Source organism: Agelaius phoeniceus, chromosome 12 (assembly GCF_051311805.1).
Source record: "Agelaius phoeniceus isolate bAgePho1 chromosome 12, bAgePho1.hap1, whole genome shotgun sequence".
Classification (NCBI taxonomy): Eukaryota; Metazoa; Chordata; class Aves; order Passeriformes; family Icteridae; genus Agelaius; species Agelaius phoeniceus.
In genome coordinates, this window is record NC_135276.1 from 14,059,716 (window position 1) to 14,080,124 (window position 20,409).

At 43.5% G+C, this 20,409-nt stretch overlaps 1 protein-coding gene across 1 annotated transcript in view; it reads right to left on the reverse strand.

Moving 5' to 3' along the window:
• Positions 1–18,412, reverse strand: part of BBS2 (Bardet-Biedl syndrome 2) — an 18,982-nt gene extending 570 nt beyond the window's left edge. Inside the window, exons 1-16 of the mRNA XM_054641033.2 lie at positions 18,246–18,412; positions 16,687–16,914; positions 16,168–16,293; positions 15,830–15,892; positions 13,260–13,337; positions 11,008–11,112; positions 10,067–10,153; positions 8,166–8,301; positions 6,166–6,305; positions 5,249–5,393; positions 4,484–4,655; positions 3,336–3,465; positions 2,600–2,731; positions 1,939–2,076; positions 1,385–1,497; positions 521–669 (exon numbers count right to left, since the gene is read on the reverse strand). Coding sequence (XP_054497008.2) covers positions 521–669; positions 1,385–1,497; positions 1,939–2,076; positions 2,600–2,731; positions 3,336–3,465; positions 4,484–4,655; positions 5,249–5,393; positions 6,166–6,305; positions 8,166–8,301; positions 10,067–10,153; positions 11,008–11,112; positions 13,260–13,337; positions 15,830–15,892; positions 16,168–16,293; positions 16,687–16,914; positions 18,246–18,362 — 2,059 coding nt within the window. The 5' untranslated portion in view covers positions 18,363–18,412. The remainder of the gene's footprint in view (positions 1–520; positions 670–1,384; positions 1,498–1,938; positions 2,077–2,599; positions 2,732–3,335; positions 3,466–4,483; positions 4,656–5,248; positions 5,394–6,165; positions 6,306–8,165; positions 8,302–10,066; positions 10,154–11,007; positions 11,113–13,259; positions 13,338–15,829; positions 15,893–16,167; positions 16,294–16,686; positions 16,915–18,245) is intronic.
• Positions 18,413–20,409: the final 1,997 nt, after the last annotated feature.

A 20,409-nucleotide genomic window follows, 5' to 3' on the forward strand; every position in this document is an offset into this window, starting at 1 on the left:
CACCTTTTTTCTAGTACATAAATAAAATCCTTTCTTTAAAGAAAAATCCCCTGTAGCTCTGTTTTATGAGAGTTTGTTGGAAGGGGAATGCTATAAACATACAAAAAAGTACCTCCCTCCCCAAAGACCTACAGGGCTAATAATGCAGATAAAACAGTCCTGCTTAAGTTAGTAGTTGTGTTTTTTTTTTTTTTTAAAGCAGAATTATAATCTAAGAACCGAAGTAATTCTAAAAACATTTTAAAAGTAGTATGTTCAACAAAACTATCAATTTCTGCCTCATTCAGAAATGTGGAAATTATTTCAAATTGTTCTTTACAGAATTGTGATCCCAGAATATATGGGACACTCACAGTTGACTGTCACACATAACTGGCTATGACTAAAGAATGAAAAATTACTTCTACTGAGCTTCAGGCCAAAAAGCCTGAAGTCACTTAATAACCCAGGTGACCTCTGGGACATATCTTATGTGCCTCTCTGGGGGTCTGAGACTCCCCACTTTCAAAAACAGACTTACCACGTAACTGCCCAGCCCTTTGGATTGCCTGATTCACAGCTTTCAGATTATTCAACAGCTCTGTGTGATTGTTGCAACGAATTTTGTATTGATTTATTAAATCTCTGTTCAGGTCATACAGCTCACTGTAGCGTGTCTTCATGTTTTTCCTGGGGAACAATCAGTCCAGTTATTTGCATCTCTGAGGACAAGAAAGTCATTCCTGGTTTGTCAATATAAAGGTGGAGGAATACATGGTTGTGTTGGCTACCACAGTCACCTGCATCTCTGCCAGATAGAAGACAACAGACTTGTCTAGACATGGTGGTTATACTCATTATTTTACTAAAAAAAACTGGACAGCCTATTTTTGCAGTTACTTTATCCACAAGACAAAGTGGAGGCACCACTTTCCCCAGTGAAAGTACCACTGCCCTAGTAGTGGGCCTCTTTACTGCTGCTCTTCAGAGTAAAGCTTGAAATTAGCAGAAAACAGTGAATCAGTGTGAAAAACTGACACCAAAAATTTTTTTCTTGCTGTTCTCAAAATTTCACACACCACAGATAGCTTTTCCTGCCTTCTTCCCTTAATATATCTTTTCTAACATATCTCACCATCCTGAAGTAGATTCAAGCTGCTATACACTAAGCCCCTACCCTTGCCCTGTTGCCTTGCCCTGACTGGTTTCCTACCTAAAGAACATGACAAGGTTCAAGGAGAGCCCATGGTGAGACCACCAAAGGTACAATTCTACATCAAAAATTGTAACTAGGCAATCTTGTATCACACCAATGTTCTTCTGTGCCCTTTTCTTCCTGAAAAGCAAAGACTGGCCATTCTAAACCCCAAACCCCAAACACACAAAGCAGGAAGCAACTGCTCACATGTCTCCCAGGAGCCGGGCATCTTCTGCCTGAACCAGCATGCTGCGGATGAGGTTGGAGTGCTCAGCCATGTCAGCAGTGAGCCTCTCATTCACTGCATGATGCTCATCCACCTGTCCAGGGCAAACAACTCATGAGCAAGGGTCCTTGGCACCCTGGGCACACAGGATTCAGGCTAAACATCAGCCCAGAGCAATAGGAAATAACATCCCAACCTAACCAACCAGCATCCCTGACACTGCCCTCTTTCCCCTCACTCCCCGCTGCTGGAGCAGCACCTTGGCCCTCACAAAGGGTGAGCAGACTGAGATACACATCTCACATGCTGACCCAAAACCAGAGCTCAGTCTCCCAGATAACATATTTACTTTATCCTAAACAACCAACTGATGGGTCCAAGGGCCTGTTCTACAGAACAAAAACAGACAGAAAGTTGAGTGTCCCACAGAATATACAGCAAGCCATTGTGGGCTGATTTCCACAAAAAAGATAAATTAGTTTAGAGATCCTCTCATAAAAAAAACCCTACTCAGAAATGTCCAAAGCCTCTTTACCTTCACCAATACTTTCCGCAGCTCCTCAAAGTAGGCAGGAAAATCTGCTTCCACCTGCAAATCCTCAATGGCCAGGAAAGAGGCCATTGACTGGATAATGTCACCAGCTAGATCAATATCATCTGTGTTGATAGAAATCTGTCAGAAAGGAAAGAAAGCACTTTAGCACTCTTCCATGCCAGAACATCTGAAACTGCCCAGCAGTATTGCCTCTCCAACAGTTACTCATGCTCAAAGCAGGTCCTTTTATCAAGAGGGCATGGGCAAGCTCTACAGCTTTCAGTAAACAAGAACACACTGATTTCAAAGGGGCTTTTATTCAGGTTTGGGATAGAGAGCCATCTGTGCACATAGAACCAGTTACAGGCAGAAGTTACAGACAGCCTTTGTGCCTCACATTATGGCTCCCTGAAACCATTCTGTGAGAAAATAATTTGTCTCCTTCCTACAGATCCTCAGGCTAAGCAGTTTACTTCAGTAACAGGCCCTGGAATTTTACCCACCGACAGTAAACAGACACAGAAGTTTCCAAAAGCATGAGTACTTTCTCTGCCTGTTTAGTCATCCTTCACTTTTACTGCCTCCTCCTGGCAGTGTGGGTACTCTGGTTTTACTGGAATATCATTGAAGGGCTGCTCCACTTGTCCAGGGAGGTACTCACCTCTCCACCAGGCTTGATTTTGATGCAGAGCTGACCTGCATTACGAAGGGAAGTGAAGCAAACCTGAAAGGGAGCACTCTGGAACTCTGCATCCTCTGGCAGCAAGAAGCTCTGATTCAGCCACATAATGATCTTGCAAAAATAAAATTAAGAGCATCAGCCATCCCTTGTGTGTAAAGCCTGGGGAACCACACAATGTCCCTGCAAATAATGTGCACCAGAACACTCTGTTCAGGGCACCACGGAAATCTCATTTACTAAATTTCATCCCATAACCCCATGTCATGGACTTCTTAGAATGAGGACAGCTGAATCCTTGCACTAAAGCTGAATATTTCTAAAATAATCAAATCCATCAATCAGAGACTGCTATGAAACTGAGCCACTACCTGAGCACTGTGCTGCCTTTTCCCTGTTCTCTGCTCATTTACAAAATTCAACACTCACTACAGGTCTCCTGCTATCAGCATGCACACAGCAAACAAGATAATATCTGAAACACCCTCTGATCTCAGGCCTTTAGTTCCTGCAGGAATGAATTCCTGATGCTTGGAGTGCCTGAACTGAGTCATCTTTTAAAGACAGAAAAAAGCAGGGCTGACTTGAAATACACAGACTCCAAAGGCCAGTAGTGCAGTTCACTGCATAATTTCTCCTTTCTATTGGGAATCTCAAGCTGACTGCAAACCCTCCATTTATGCAAGACTTGAAACCAGGAAGAAGAGCAGAAACTCACCCTTTGTGGCCTCTCATTCATGGTACAGTTAACAAAGCTCAGGGGCTCTGTGGCTGAGTCTGGGCTGCTCAGGGCATACATGGAAAAGCGAGGAAGCTGTCTTGTCAACTCAAACACATGGAACTGTGTGCTGGAAGCAAGCCAACAGAAAAACAGAGAATTAATAACATAGCAAGGATTCACCTATTGCAATGGTTCCTGGTTCTTTTTTAGCTGAGGACTAACATCCACAGTTTTCAGGTACATAATCAGCTGCTTACTCCTTCCCCAGAAGAAACACTGAAACTTGGAAATTCCAGACTTATCACAAGGTTGTATGATTCCTCTCCATTGCTGTAATTTTCAATAATCCACTGAAGGATACTCTCTAGGCTAATACATTTACAATTTTACTATATGATTGGGTATTTTCTTTACAAGGTCAGTGAAGTCTTATTAAAAGCAATAATAAAGGCAAATAGAGAAAACAGAAAGGGAATTCAGTCCCATACAGCTTTTTGCAGTGGGTGGCTAGCTCTCAAAATATGCCTCCCTATTCAGGGAAAGAATGCAGCCTCCTCAGGCACCAACAGCTCTGGCAGATGTGAGCAGGAAGAAAGTTGTTTTCAAGGGTATATGAAGAGATGTTTCATTTTCTATGGAGAGATTTCTACGGGAGACTGGAAAAATGTTGTATTGAAATGAAGCATGTGTTCCTTTCTATTTGCCCTGAAGCCAAATGGGTTCAGGAGTACTTTATAGCCTGAGAAACAAAGCTGTGTCTCCAGGCTTGCTCAAGTACTTCATCCAGAGCAGCCACGATCCAGGGCCCAGCCCCTTAGGGATGACAGGACAGAGTCTCTGCATCTGTTGATTCCCTCAGTAAGGCATCTCCTGGAAAAATGTGTATTCCTTCCCTAAAAGCAGAACCAGAACACAACAGATCATGGTGATTCCAGAGCATTTAGACTTTGTCTGGAAAAGAACTAAGCACCACAGGTGCATCAATACTTTTAAGAAAGCATCCCAGCTCTCCTTTCATTAAGACAGAGAAATAGGACACGCAGGAATTAACGGTGCACTTCCCATGGGACAAGCATGAAGCCACATTATTGCTGCTTCCTGGTCCCACAGTTTGGAGACCAGCAGAGATCACACCATCAACTCACCTGTTTCGGTACCCCACAAAGGCTTTGATGTGCAAATCCACAGGGACATCTTTGGGTGGAGTAAGGGGAACACGAACACAGCCTGAGAGGTTCTGGACACTGGGGTGGACCACATGGCTCTCTCCTTCAAATATGCCCTCAGCAAAGATCAGCACAGCACGGATGATTGTGTCTTAGCAACAGGAAGAAAAAGCAGTTCCCAAATTAAAAGCTATCCTCTGGCAACAAACCACCACTGTTTTCAGAATTAAGCATGTTCAACTCCTTACATCACTACTCTGAATCGTTAAAATATCCCAGGTGACCAAGACTATCTGGACCAGACTGCATCCTATGTATGCCTGGTACAAGGTGAATTTACTGTCTTGGGGTAATTCCAGTTTTGCATGTAAAGCCAGCTGAGATCCAGCTGCATTCATTCATGCAACACCCTCACTAATGCAGCTGTGGGTTGGTGTTTACAATCAACACAAGAAATGCTGCAGGGATCACCCTGCAGTTTTCATCCAAGGCTGGTTTCATCCAAGTTAAATGTTAATTGCCTCAGAAAATAACACATAATAAGAAACAAATTCCATCAAACTCCTCTCCCCTAAGACTCATCCAAAGAACAAAGCTTGATTCAAAACTCTTGAAAGGAAAGAAACCACAAAAGGGACGTTACAGACAATAAAGAGGAGACATTCAAATCACCAGCTAAATATAACTAAAAATTTGCATTATTTTACATGAAGTGAATATCAATGGTTGCAGGTTACCACTCACCATTTGTGGTGGAAATACACAGCTCCACATGGGCAGACTGGCTGTCAGAGCCCAGATTAACTGAGAGGGCTGTCTGGAGTTGGGTGTTTGCTGGAATTAGACCTCTCTGCCCATCAGCTTCCTTCAACTGAGTGGTCAATTCAGCCTGTTACAAAACACATCATACCACCCATCAGTATCGTAATTTCAAGCTTTTCATTCAAAAAAACCTAGAAAACATACACAAGTCAGTTCTCTTTTCTTTCAGAGGAAGGTTGTATTACAACAATTCCCAGACTCTTCCAACTAGCTACGAGTGGTGGCTGGATGAGGCATGGAGCTGTGGACACTTGGGCTACAATATGTTTGAGTGCTTCACTAGGGATGGACCTCAACTCTGTATGCAAACCCTTACTCAAAAAACACTTCACATATGTCAGTTTCAAACACAATCTTACAGAATTCCAAGCTTCTGCCATGGTGGTCATTTGCTGTTCAAAGGTGAGTTTGCTCTTTCTTCAGACTATTTTTTGCAACGTTCACTATCAAGTCACAAGTGTGATTCCTACATGTTGGCAGTGCTCCCTGATCCTCTCACACAATCCCCTCAGACTCCCAAGATGGTTTATGTACTGAAAACTACAACTTTCAGTCATAAGCCAAAGCACAGGGCTGAAGGGAATCCAGTTCTAAGCACAACTGCTCTGGCAAGAGGAAGAAGCAAAGAAAGCATTATTAAAATACAAAAAGCAAGTCCTGAACTTGCACAGGGAGCAAGCCAAATGCAGAGGCAGGAGCCCCCAGCAGACAATCTCACTGCATCCTGACAAGCTACAGCTCTGACTTGTCTGGACTGCCCCACAACCGCTTCCCAGATTACTCTGGATTTATCCCAACACCAAGGTGTGGTTTGGCCCTACACACTATTTAAGCAGTACCTTTGCATTTTCCTCGTAATTTTTCAATTCCAGCAGAAGATTTTGTTTCTTTTGACTAAGTTCTCGGATAAGATCCTGCTCAGCACTTGTATCCATTAGGTTCCCTTTCATTTCCTCCCCTCCTGGCAGATAGCCTCGCACTGTACAAAAACAAAACATAGTCCATTTCAGCAAAGACTTCAACAGCCTGCCCAGAACTTCAGTTTCTCTTACATGACTCCCTTGTACCACCTCTGCAGTTCTGGTCTTCAGCTAGTAGTATTCAGCTGAAAACCTGAGCATTGATTTAGACCCACAGTCTCTCACTTTCTTGGTGACTGAGGCAAGAGAACCGCATATTTAAAAAAAAAAAAAAAAAGTGAATTTCCAACCTGTCTTTAAGCTGTACTCACCTGACCAGACAAGTGCAGCACCCAGTCCTTTTGCAAGAGGATTCCCACTGCAATCATTCTTTAAGGTGCTTAGGCAAGTTTACAATTATGCAAAATTAATAAAATGTGTACCTGGATTTCTAGAGCTGGTCAGAGGAGTTGTTGCTGTCTGGAAGTGGCTGTAAGTCACTGTTTATCAGCCAGTAAACAAGATTTACCCACATTAGCTTTTCCCCAAATCAAGGGATACTTCAAGGAGTCAGACTTGTTTCCCAGTAGCCCAGTGGAGCACAGAGTTATGGAAATACCTCTGTCAGTGGAGACAGAGGACCTGAACAGGTGATGAGACAACTTTCATTTTGCTCTAAGGCTGTGTACCCTGACTGCAGCTCTGACAATGAAAGCCAGGGACAAAAATCTTCTACCTGGGAAGAATATGCTGCCTGACTGCAAATGACTGCTGCCCTCTAAAAAGTTACATGGAACTTGAAATCATTCAGCTTGCACACTGCCCTCCAATGAAAGGACACACTTTATTATTTCTGAGTGAATCATTCATTTAAAATGAGAGCAAGACAAAAACCACTGCAACACAGAACACCTCATGTGAAAGGATGCTGGTCCCAAACAGAACTCTAATAACACTCTCTATATAACCCCAGCCACACTAATTACTAAGGCCTGAAGGGATCCCCATCATGCAAGGCTTGTCTACAGTGGACACATCAGAAAAGAATGATCATGTTCATGATACCAACCTACACAACTCTGTAGGACAAGGTTATCCAGAACTGCTTACAATGCTCCCCTTCCATAAGCTTGGGAAAAAGGTTTATAGGCTGAAGCTGAAATGCAGCAAATCCCCACCGCCTGTGATTAAGACAGTCAGCAAAACACACTGCTATTTAACAAGGACAGGCTTTTGTTTCAAATGGGTTGTGCCAGACCTGCTTGTCTCAGGCCACTGACGCCAAGGAGTCGGATAATCACACCAGTGTCTTTCCTGGAGCCATCCCTGTAAATTCATACTGAGCTTATTTAAATCATCTGTGATCATATTTATTTCCACTCACAATAACAAGGTCTGACTTCTTGAATGCATGGTGGGATAAATCCACCACTTCTCCAGTCTCAGGATAGCATTTTCCAGGAAACAAAGCACTGTTAACATCTAAAATTTCTAATATAAAAACTCTTCATCTGCAGAAGAAAACCAAAACACACACACCCTTAGTTCTTAAACACCTTTACCTACTTTAAAGCGGCCAAAGAATTAAAACACAGAAAAAAGATTTCCTATACATACATCTATTATAATGTAGCCTGAAGAACCAGAGTCTGTACTGAATATCACTATCTTTGCATTAGGATGGGGTTTCTTCCATTAGACAAATGAATTTTGATGGTTTCTTGGATCATAATGAAACACATGCTGATTCTCACAGAAAAGGCAATATTCAAAATCCTGTTTGCAGATAGCGTAACTCAAAATTCCCTCAACTGCACATAAAGCAAAGGGAATTTGGCACACAAAACGTTGGAACCAAAACCATGTTTAGCTAATCTGAGATGATGTGATGTGCCTGATATTGCTGTGTATTACATTAATATCATTAACAATGCTTCTACCTTCACCATCAACTGAGCAGCAGATTAGCTGGGTGCTCCCATCCATTCTGTAATCCCCCTCCACCAGTCCCGCAATCGAGGAAGCAAAGTTGTCCTTAAAGATGACCTCCCCAGTCCGGTCACTGCGTGCATCAACCTGGAAAAACAAAAAGTTCCAAGCCTCAGCATGAAGAGAAAAGCCAACTCCAAAACATGTGTCATGCCATACTCTGAGCTGTTAACTGAAAGCCAGCTCTGCTCACAGAACTGCAGGGGAAGTTGCAGCTCTGCTCATCCAAACACCGCACATGAAAAAGAGTACTACCAAGAAATGACCTCTAGGCAGACTCTAGAAGGAGCTAGAAGGAACTTCTCTTCAGAGATGCTTCCCTGAGTCACAAAACTAAATAAGGAAGGAAATAAAAGGAACTGCAAATCTGCACTGGAAAGGTTATGCACATATGATGCAGGAATGATGGGACTAAACCAGAAATAACTTTAATGCAGTATTTACAACCTCTCCTCTCAGCTGCAGCTGTTGTGTGGTGAATTATTTTTATACAAAAATACCACAACCTTCAATTATCTTTCATTCGATAAGAAGGGTGAGGTGGGCTCAGTTCCATGCACTGTGTAATTTCCAAAGCACAGGTCACAGCATTACTCTTTCTAGGAGTTATGGATTGTTTCAACAAATTGGGTAGGGACTACCAGTGGAAAAGAACAGGAGCAAAGCAAGGAGATGTTCTCTGTTGCTGTGGAGCTCAGTAAAGGAAGATGCAGGGCACACATTTATGGAGCAAAGAGGAAAGATCCTGGTTTATTCACCCATGTCTTTATATAGAGTTTTAAAGAACATCCCCTGTCTATCCCCAACTGGGCAGTAACAAGTTGTTACTCTGTATTGATTGGTCACTCAATCTGCTGGTGTGTACGTGCAGAATGAGTTGTTTGTGACATACAGTTTTCATTTTCCTGCCTAACGGTGTAATAATAGTTTATACAGGTGGCTAGAGTTTTTCACAGTCCTAGAGTTCTTTCTCAGGGAAAGCAGGCTGTTTTCTACAGACCTAGAGTTCTTTCTCAAGGAAAACAAGTTGTTTTTCACTGCTGCAGGACTCTGCTCTCATGAAGAGCTGACAGCTTTCTCACAGATTCTCACGGCTGGAGTCAGGATTCAGTTTGTAAGGCCTCTGGCCTGCTGTTTCACCACCACAGCTCTCTCTTTGACAATGTTACACATCTAATCCAATGTAAGTTACAACACATCAGGGCTCTGGACTGCCAGCTTGATATGAAGTTATTAAAGTGCTGCAGGCTAATGAGAGTAATAAGAGGTGTGAAGAAAAAAGCACAGCTTTACAGAAAAACCTGGCAAGCTGCATCCAGAGAGATGTGGCAGTTAAAACAGTCATTTCTGGCAAAGGGGAATACCAAGGAACAGGCTTAAAAGACTAAAACTGAGCTGTATAGAATGCTCTACATAAAATGAAATAATGCTTGATTAATCCTGCCACAGTCAAGACCGACGCTGCTCTCCTGTTACATAACTGCTTTGACTTCCCCGTGGTTTGGGAACATTCAGAACACACTGCAGAGGATTATTCACGTGTCCCCAAGACACACCTGAATAGAGACATTCAAGAACTCCAGGATGTGGCATATGATCTCTGCTGCCATGGAAACAACTTGCCACACCTTAGCAATTGACTCTGAGCTAAGCAGGGGAAGCAGCTTTTCTCTGATCTTGCATTTGGCACAAGACTCAGAAGCCAAACTAGGTTTATTGCAATAGATCTGCAGTGCTCAGGTTTCTAAGTCTTTTTTATTTTTTGGTTGTTGTTCATCAGATAACTTAACAGCCTTGTTCAAACACAGCCCCCATATCTACAGCTCCTCATTTTCCCCCTGTATAAACTCACCTTCCCATTAGACCAGCCAGTGATCAACTCACACACTCCATCAGAGTTCAGGTCAAATGCATGTATGCTCATTGCTTGGTTTTTTGACTGAGGGCAGAAAAGAAAGAACAAATTAAGCTTGGGTATGTTCTCTAAACTTCACATGCTTGCCACGTGCAAAACACTGGACTGTGAGACTACAGAGAGTACAGAAAGGAGTACAACTATGCCTCTTAACAGGAAGTTTCAGCATCACTAAGGTCACAGATACATGTGACATCTTAGCCCTTGCACTACTAATCGAGTAGTACATTTCCATTAAATACATTTCCATCCAAGCAGATGATTAGAACTCACAAAAACGAAGTGTAAAAAACCAAATCCTCTAGGAAAAAAAAGTGCCAGGGCCTCAATATGGTCATAAAATTAGACTACAGAAGACAACCACGAGCCTCTTCCTGCCACCTCTCAAGGAATCTTCTTATTACTATTAAATATATTGTTCTGTATTATATTAAGAATATCAAAATGAGCATCAGGAAAGGATCTCGTCAAACTGATTTGCTGGAGCAGGAAGTTGCTATTGATGAGAAAAATTAACCTTGAACATAGACAATGTAAGATTTCAGCTTCTGAAAAAGTTTATTGATTCAGCCAGAGAATTTTCTAACACAAACTCAAATGTCTCTTGCTAAGCTGAAGAATCCCTAGTTGTATGGTTTTATCCCTGTTGTTTAAACCACCACCAACAGCCCAAAAGTACTTCAGGAATTGACCTGGTATTTTATAAGAACCTATAAAAACAGGGAGATATTGTAAGAACAAAATTACATTAAGTTCTCTGCTCAGCAAAGTTCTCCTAAGGGTAACATCAGAATGACCTGGAATTAGATACCAAGTCTGCAGGCAGCCTTCATGTGATGTTGGATGATGGAGTGATGATATTCCAACAATGGACTAACCTTAATCCTCCAGTAGCGCGCTGCCTTGTTGTAAACTCCAACGGTGCCGTTGGCGAGAGCGTAGCCAAAGCGACTGCCATACATGGGGCTAAGGGCAGTGATGGTCTGCAGGGGAAAGAAGGGAGACAGAGGACACAGGAGTGAGAACTTGTGCAACTTCAGCTAACAGGGAACATCTGTCATATGAGTCCTACATTGCTTAAGTGGTAAGTAAGCCTGTTGTAGGAAGCACTGAACTAATAACTTTTAAGAATCAGTCTGAAATCATGGAAGGCCTTGCAGGATTTCCTCACACAAGCTCTATTTCCAGTGTTAGGAGACACTTCAGCAAGGATTGCAGAACTGCCCTCAAACTGTGTACTTTGACCAACTATTTCCTACCACAGACAGCAAAACAACTGCTCATAGGATTCTTGTGGTCATCAGTGCTAACACACTAGCATTGAGAAACTACACACAATATTCCTTAAGCTTAAGGAGCTGATGATGCCAAAGGTTCAACTTGCCTGGGTTAGGAAAGCCCCGGAGATATTACTGGTAGAAAATCTTTGCCCAGTACTAGTAAGATAAAAATTAAAAACTGCCACAGTTGGACTTCTTTGGAACACAACTGAGCACCAGGCTAGGTGTCCTGCCTGAACAAGCTCTGGAGAAAGACCTGAGAGTCATAACTTGGCCTGTTTCTCACTCCTTTTAAAACCCATTCCTCATTGAGCTAAGCTTCTCAGGGCTTGGAAATGCAGGTTTTTCCACACACTGAGACTAGAGATTTTAATTTCAGGAGGAACAATTGCAATCATCTGTCTGGTCTTCTGTACAACATAGCACAGGAGACTTCCTTCAATTAAATTCTTCCCCAACGTTTTATCTAAACTCATCTGACTGTGCCCCTTGGATGTTTTACCACAACACTTTGTTTCCAAACCCTTTATCCTTTCCTCTCACAATCTTCTGCTGAGTCTTTCCTAAGTATCAAACTAAATTACAAGCACCCAGTAAGGACAGAAGACCACAGCAACAGTCAGAAACTCAAAGGTAACAATAAACCCAAACCTATTGTCTATTTGTAAGAATCACAACAGTCTACAGCTTCAGCTTCACCAGAGTAAGGAATTAAACACAGAAAATGAAAACTACCCAGGACTTCCAAACCAAACATAATGTACAAAGACACTGGTCCCTGAATTTACCTTCCTAAAAAGAAAGGTTTAGGTTTGACTGTGTCCTTTTATGTTAGAACAGTAGAATCAAAATAGGCCTCCTATGACTGCAGGTGTGAACTTAAAACAATTCTACTGAGGATATGGAAATAAAGCACACTTGAGAGTGACAAACCCTTAGCATCCCTTTAACTAGAAATATCTAATGACCAGACTAGCCACTGCAGAGAGCAAGATATATTACAGGCCCAGTTCTAATTGTAGTGATAGCAACAACCTCCTTTTCTGGAACAGTGCCTGGCTTTGTCTTTTATAGCTCCTCATAAGTGGTTTATTAGCTAAGCCTTTTAGTCCCATCTTGGACAGCAGGGAGGCCTCAGATCTTAAAGGACAACGGCCTGTGACCTTACTCTACCTTGGGTCCAGAAGGGCTGTGAAGGACTGAGAACACTTTTAATGCAGTGATAAGGATATTTTACTCCCTTCCTAGAAACCAAAATCAGTGGGCATCTTCTCTCAGTTCTTATGCTAAACAGCAACTCCTACAGCTACTCCTATCCCTCTGTAAACATATCTGCCCCCATACCTTACTTTAGTCAACACAGCTCTTTTTATATAGCCAGTGTGTAACTCCAATTGCAACATAATCTTCCAGTTTTGCCTGGGCATTCCCCTTCTACCCCGCCATGCACTGTCTGGATGTACACACAGGGACAAGTTACATCGTCAAGATTGCATCAAAATATTTGAGGAAAACTGCAGAAGACATCCTTTTACTCAGAGGACACTAAGAGCTTCAATCACAATCCAGCAACCTTAATCACCCTTGCACAGGCTCCTGACTGTCAGCCAAGAATAGGCACTTTTCTCAGTGGGGTGACAGATTTATAAATAAACAAAGCAAAAGCCCCCTTAATAATCAAAGACATTATTAAACTCAAACTTTCACAGTTCTAGCACAGTAAATACTGTGCCAAATAGTTAAGCAATTACTTAACTACACAATAAATCTGAACCAGAAAAGCTTTAGAGTACAACAACACTTTCAGTTCTGTCAGCAACTATAATAAACATTAGCCAGAAATAATTTACCTCTGTCTCTGACATTTCTGCCACAATCTCATCCTCCTTAAATACGCGGATGTCAAAATCTTCAGAGCCAACAAGAAGCTGAAAAAAAAAAAAGTGCTCCTTAAAAATAATTATTCAAGCTAAGGAAGCAAGCACCAGGATCCAGAGGATTAATTAATACACAAATTAATACTTTAAGTGCAGCAATGAAGAGGTTTTAACAGATCTATGACACGTTGCAAGTGTTGCACTGAAGATCCCTCATTTAAAAAAAAACCAAACAAACGCACACAAAAAACCCCAAGACAAACAAACAAACCAACCCAAATGAATCTAAGTATCAACCATCTCTGCTTCTCCAGCCTAAGTGGTGGCTGCCACTACTGCCAAGTAGAAGTAAAATCAGCTTTGTCTTGTTGTAAATGATTATACCAATAGGCATTGAATTGGGTCTTCTGCATCCTCATTCCTTAATATTTCCTACATTTTAGTTCTTTTACTGTTTCTTAGTTCACCAGGTAGAAAGCATTAACTGGAAAGGAGCCCAGTGGAAAAGTTCATACTGAAGATCATGACAATTGTCAGGTTCTCTTTTGCAAACTGAGAAACCCAAGGAACAGATCTGCTTGGTGCCTTGTCCACAAAGTCACCCATCAAATCAATGAAAAACAGAATTACAAATCAAAGTCTGAAACCTGGTAGTACTTTTCCCCACTGAAACCCATGAGCCCTTCATCTTTACTTGGCAAAAGAGATATAAATCCATAACAAAGTTGGATTTTTAAAAATATTAAAGGCTTTTTTTCTTCCCAAGTGAAAATGCTTCAGATTATGTCAACCTAAATCATACCAAGCTAAGTCTACTGCAGCTATTGAAATTATTTGCAACAATTAACATCTTTAAGAAGCACAGATTTCTTGGCCAAGCTGCAACCATCAGCAAAAGGAAACCAGATAAAAAGCACACAATCCTGAAACAATTCCTGGTGATGCTGTGTTTTCCAGAGGTGCCTAGATTTTTTTTGTTAGTTTGATTCACCTCGTCCACCTCAGTGACTTCCATTCCACTGGACAGAAATTTGAGAGAGCAAGTCTACGTTCTGCTCCACAAGTCTTCTGCCAGATGGCAGAAAGTAACCTTCATCAATCCAAAAATCCTGAGGAAGGCAGTGACAAGTTAGTTCTGTTAGCTACTAAAAGTATATTCATGCAGTTTTTAAATCAGTAAATTTTAAATGTAAACTTGTTTTTACTGGGGTGGAAAGAACAGAAATGAAGCTAACATAGTTATTTAGCAGGTAAGATACAAAGTGATAATTTAGGAAGTTTCTTCTTGCATTTTCTCAGAACTTCAGTTTTAAACCAGAGGCAGTTTCACAAAAGCCACAAATAAAAGTAAATAAATAAGAAAAACCCTTTAAAATCACCTAGATAATTAAGATCAAAAAGAACCTTGAAAACATCTCAGTAAATGCACGTTAGGGTAACTGGCTCAACAAGTTAGTCAGATATTGTATCCAGCTCTACTCAGCCCAAAGTAGCACCAACTGCTGAAAATGAACTTTTATCGAGAAGAAAAATATAGCAAAACCCACTTAAAAGCACAAGTGCAAACCATTTGCAATTAGTGTCATAGATCAGTTTCCTGGTTTCTAAATCCCTAGACACTGTCTCCAGTTTCTATAAACACCTCTCAGCACATTAAAAGAATACAAAGAGGAGCTGTGCAGAAATTGATTTGAAAACTTGAAACCGTTTCACTTCCTAAGGATCCCAATCAAGCAGGGCCTGTATCAGTTTAGTGCTTATAAAAAACACATGAAAACTGTCAAGGCCCTTGACCCATCACTACTACATAGTCCAACTGGATATTCCAAATGAGGACTTTTCAGGAACTAAACAAAGAAGCTCAAGTAATTATGTTTCAAGTCTTAAGACAAATGAAAAAAGTATTTTTAGCATAATGATTTAACTTCATATTGATTTGCATCTGGTATAGACTAGGAAGCTATTACTCTTCTTAAAGATTCATATTCAGAAGCACAGTTGTTCATTTGGGATGAAGAAACATTTCCAAAAGAGAATGCCATACAAATTCAGAATTTCACCAATCTCTTTTAGCCTGTATGACCAGAATGGCAGCTGTTTCCTCTTGTTTGTCTCACACCATTATCAGCAGGTTTGCGTGTTACAAGTTATTGTCATTTTAAATCAGCAAAGCAAAGAGTATTCCATTTCCCCATGTCCCTGTAAGGAAACAGAAGGGCTGGACATGAAGACAGATTTCTCAATTTTACCAAGTGTCAGTGAAGCTCTTCAAAAGGATAGCTTTCTAAAAGTTCACTTTTATGTGTAAGCTTGCAAGTTGTTTCTGTGAAATTTAAAAAAGTTCATAAGCATATTCAAGAAATACCACTGAAATAGATGCCTTGCCAACTGATGATCACAGGCATTTCATTGTATTGCTCCTGGCATAAAGAAAAATGAGAAATTTTAACTGGTGATGTGAGTCAGTTGTATTTGATAATCTAAGCTTTTTATTATCATTTCACCACAAGAACAGCTGAAGTCATGTGTAAATGGTTACAAACCTCAGTTTTTCCATCATCATCAAAGTCACACAGTGCTAACGAACGAACATTGTCCCCAGTAACCTGCAAAGAGGAGGACAGCACTCAGTGATGGCCATAGCTGTCAGAAGCTGAATTATTTTTATTATCTCAACTGCAACAGAACAATTGACGCACTCAGGGTTCAAATAACATCTGAGTGCACTGAATACATGGCCAAAATACAGTTTAAGGCCTGAGATAATTTAAGAACAATCAACAACTAAATTAATAGTTATCATATTAAAAGAAAATCAAGATGATTTAGTGCCATTGAAAGAATCTTCTAATAACATCAAAACTACTATGCAGGGCCTTACCGTCCAAAAACGGTCATTGCCTTCATAATCAAAGCCCTGCAGGGCACAGTTTCCACCAATAATAGCAAGTGGAGGTGAAATATCTCCCAGCTTCCCAAGAACTATTGCATTGGCTCCATCAGAAACCTGCAGAGAAGCATTAAAGGAAAAAGAAACAACAGACAAGAAGAATACATCAGACAAGAAGAATACATCGGACCACACAAGTGAAGAAGAGAGCTTCCAACATTATCACTGTCAGTTTAGCTGAGCTCTGAATGTCTATTATTTTTTTTTAAGTTGGTCTTGCTAGGTGATGGGACATATGAATGCAATGTGTATCTGTATGTGTGAGTGTAAATTTTCATATATTAATTTTGAAATACTGCAGATATTCTAGAGACAAAACACTCTGAATGTAGCAGTAGGAACAGACACATAATTAGTTGACAAAGTAATGTAAAAGCTGTAATCTTTACAATTCAAAGAAACAGAAAATTATGGAGATAATAAAAGAAGCAGACATTTAAATCAACTTGCCTCTCTGTAAAACAAATCTGAGTTGTTGTACACATCATAAGCCAATAAATTAGTCTGTGTTCCAACCAGAAGACAATCATAACCTAGCTGAGGGTTCAGCAGCCCCGAAGTCAGACAAGTGATCCCTTGATTAATGTTCAGAAGAGAAATGTCTGAATCTTGGTTACTTTGCACCATTCGATTTGTGTTTATTCTCTGTCCTCGGGCATGAGGATTGTGAATAAAAACCTGTAGAAACAAAGATAAAAATATTAATACAACAATGTATCTGTTTGTATACAAACAGTAAAGACTATTGTTTGGATAACAACTGTGATGAGGAGGAAGGCATTCACTCAACCTAAATGAGAAGTGCAGGTTTTACTGACAATATTTCTCACAGTTATTCTTTAAACTATACTAGAAGAAGGGAAATGGCAGGAAAAACAGTGTTCTGGCCAGTGGAGTTGCAACATCACTGGTTTGTTTGCTTCTGAAAATGACAACTGACGAGTCTTCGGAGTAAGGCAAAAATAGGAAACCAAAGGGAGCAACAACAAACTAAACAAATTACCTCCAGATGGTAGCAGTATTTGCAAAACATCCCAAACATTTAAGACAATTTACCTGGTACATATCTGTAACCTCCATCTGTAGGTGAGCAAGGTTAATTTTAAAAGGATGAATGATAAATATGGTTTTACTTTCACTGACCAATGCTCAGTCACTGCAATTGCCTGGAGCCAAGTCAGAGGCTCAACAGTTTGCCTTCTGGCTGTGCAGTCTGTCCCTCAGACAAGCCCTTGTTCTCTGCTGTTCCTAAAGGTGCCAAAATCAAATTAATAATGCTGGGAAACATCACAGATGAACCCTCTTTGTATTTACAACCTAAGTGCCTCTGTGGGTTTATGCTTCAACCTATGCTTTATTAGGCAGGTTGTACTTAATCCTGTTTTGTTTATGTTTCCTACTCGAACAGAGCACACAGGATGCTCTCTGTTCCCGTCAGGCTGTTTGTGCATCACCCACAGAAACCTCAGCCCCGTTATCAGCACAGAGCTTGGTCTGTAACAGTGCCAAGGCTCACTGCTCTGAGAACTGCACGACAAAACCTTGGGCTTCAAAAAATCCCGCTGTCTGCTAGAAAATGTGAGTTTCCGTGGCAACTTGGGTTTGTAAACTGGTTCAGGCTGGAAGAAGCCACAGAAGTCACCCAGTCCAACCTCCTGCTCCAACAGGGTCCCCCCAGAGCGTGTTACTCCAGATTGTGTCTAGACAGCTTTTGAATTTCCCCAGGGCTGGAGAATCCTCAGCCTCTCTGGGCACCTCTGCTACTGCTCAATTTCGTCACCTGCTTTTCTGCAAGCTCCCTGCTGCAGCCGAGCGAGGCTTCGAGCACCGCGTCCCCGGGCCCCGCCGCGGGTCTGCGCAGGGCGAGGGGAACGAGCCCCCAGCCCTTGGCTCGGCTCAGCCCTGCCAGGGGAGCTGGCGGGGTTAGCGCGGCTTCCGCGGCGGCCGCCGGGGCTGCTCGGCCGGGCCAGGCCGCGCCGCAGCCGCCGAGGCTGCTCCTGCCCCGTTACCTTGCCCGCTTGCGTGGCGGCCGCCAGGCAGGGGTGCGTCCCGTCGTACCGGCCCAGCGCCACCATGCGGGGCAGGATCTTGTGGTTGAGCTTCAGCGTGAACACGGGCACCAACATGATGGGCGAGGGGCCGCGGGGCGGGGGAGGGGGGGGGGGGGGGGGCACGCCGGGGGAAGCCGGGCTTGGCCGGGCCGCGGGGCCGCCGCCGGACGCGGATCCGCCGGCACCGGCACCGCACGCGCGCACGCGCAGGCGCCGCGTCAGCGGGAGGGGCGCGGCCCGAGGGGCGGCCGCGGGGGGGCGCTGAGGGGCCGGGAGGGGGCGGCGGCTGATCTGAGAGGGGAGCGCGGAGGGGAGCGCGGGCAATGGGGGAGATGGGACCGGGGAGCAGGGCAGAGGAACCGGGAGCAATAGGGGACATGGGACCGGGGCAATGGGGGAGATGGGACCGGGGAGCCGGGCAGAGGAACCGGGGCAATGGGGGAGATGGGACCGGGGAGCAGGGCAGAGGAACCGGGGCAATGGGGGAGATGGGACCGGGGAGCCGGGCAGAGGGACTGGGGGAGCAGGGCAGAGGGACTGGGGGCAGTGGGGGAGATGGGATAGGACTGCGGGGCAGCTGAAAAGGTCAGGGATCAACTGAAGTGTAGGAATAGAGGAGGTTCGGGGCACTCACAGAGATACAGGGAGGTGCGGGCTGCAACTGGGGATATCAGAGTGCATCTGGGAGAGCTGGGCTAGGATTAGGGGGCCGGGGGGCAAATGCAGAGGTCAGAAGAGCTGAGAGGCAGTTTGGCATGTAGGGGGCTCTTTGCGGAGGTGGGGGTGAGCTCGCTGTGTGGAACTAGGGAAGGTATTTGTACAGGTCAGGAGAACTGGGGGCGACCGGGGACAGGAGGATAGAGGTTATTGCTCTCCTGGGCAGTTGCAGTGGCCTCCAAGACCCGCACTGCCATCTCAGTCCCAGCTTCTCTGCAGGGTCAGCACCCAGCTGTGGCCAAGGGCTGTCCCCTCTCTGTCCCCAGAGCCCTCACTGTACCCTTTGCTGCCTGCTGGCTGCCATGCACACCCTCACTCACACCTCACCAGGAGTATCTCCAACTGAGAGATCTCCAAGGCAGTAAAACCCAACCCAGAGTTAAAATGTCCCATGAAGTCAAAAGAACAGCCTCAGAACATCATTACTGCTGCTTTGTGGGATTGTGCACTGGAACCTACAGAATCCAGCCATTGGGGCACTGGGAGGAGGTTGGAGATGAGAGAAACAGAGGGCAAATCCTCACAGAGACACAGTGTAAACACTGATGCTGGTCCCCATCCTGGAGTGGATTTTGGTATACAGACCCTCATAGCCCTCCCTGCAGTGCCCACTCCCTGCCCGGACACAGGCTGGATAGGGAAACCCTGGGTCAAGGTCATGACTTTAGAAATTCTTAAGTTATTTTAGGTTTAAGCAATATTTTAACATGATAACCCTCATGGGTGCTGTAAACAGACAGTGCTCTCTGACAATGCCTGAATCCATCAGCTGCACTGGGACATTATCACTTCCATCCCAGCAAGAAGCAGGTTTGGGAGAAGATGCACTGGAAAAACAGCTCTTCCTTCCCTGCAAAGGCCACTGGTTTGAGGCACAGATCCACTTATTTCTAGGAGAGCTGGCAGACACATCCCAGTTGGCATTTCCTTGTGCATTGGCCAAGCTCTGGCCGGCAGCAACGTCCCTGCCCTGCATGCCAAGGAGGGCTCTAAAAAGCAGCACTCAAGCAGGGATCATACCATTCTGAATGTGACGACCTCCTTTTCCTCTCCTTTAAATTGTTTTTACCAAGGTTCTCTGGCAGCTCTATCAATGTGCCATTATACTGGTGCATAGGGAGGCAGCAATCACGTGCAGCATTTTAAGGAGGGTGTTTTTTCCCCTCTGTGGCTCTGTTTGGGGTGAGCGTGGGTGTCAGTGCCAGCCGTGCAGTGGGTCCCCCCTCCCTCCTGCTGGTTTGGGTGCCAGAGCACAAAGGCAAAGCGCTGGCGTGAACTCAGGCACGCAATGGGGTGTTGCTCTAGGCCAGCAAACACTGCTGTCCTCACAGGGAAAATCGCAGAATTCTAGAATAGTTTGGCTTGGAAAGGGCATTAAAGATCATCCAGTTCCAACCCCCGTGCC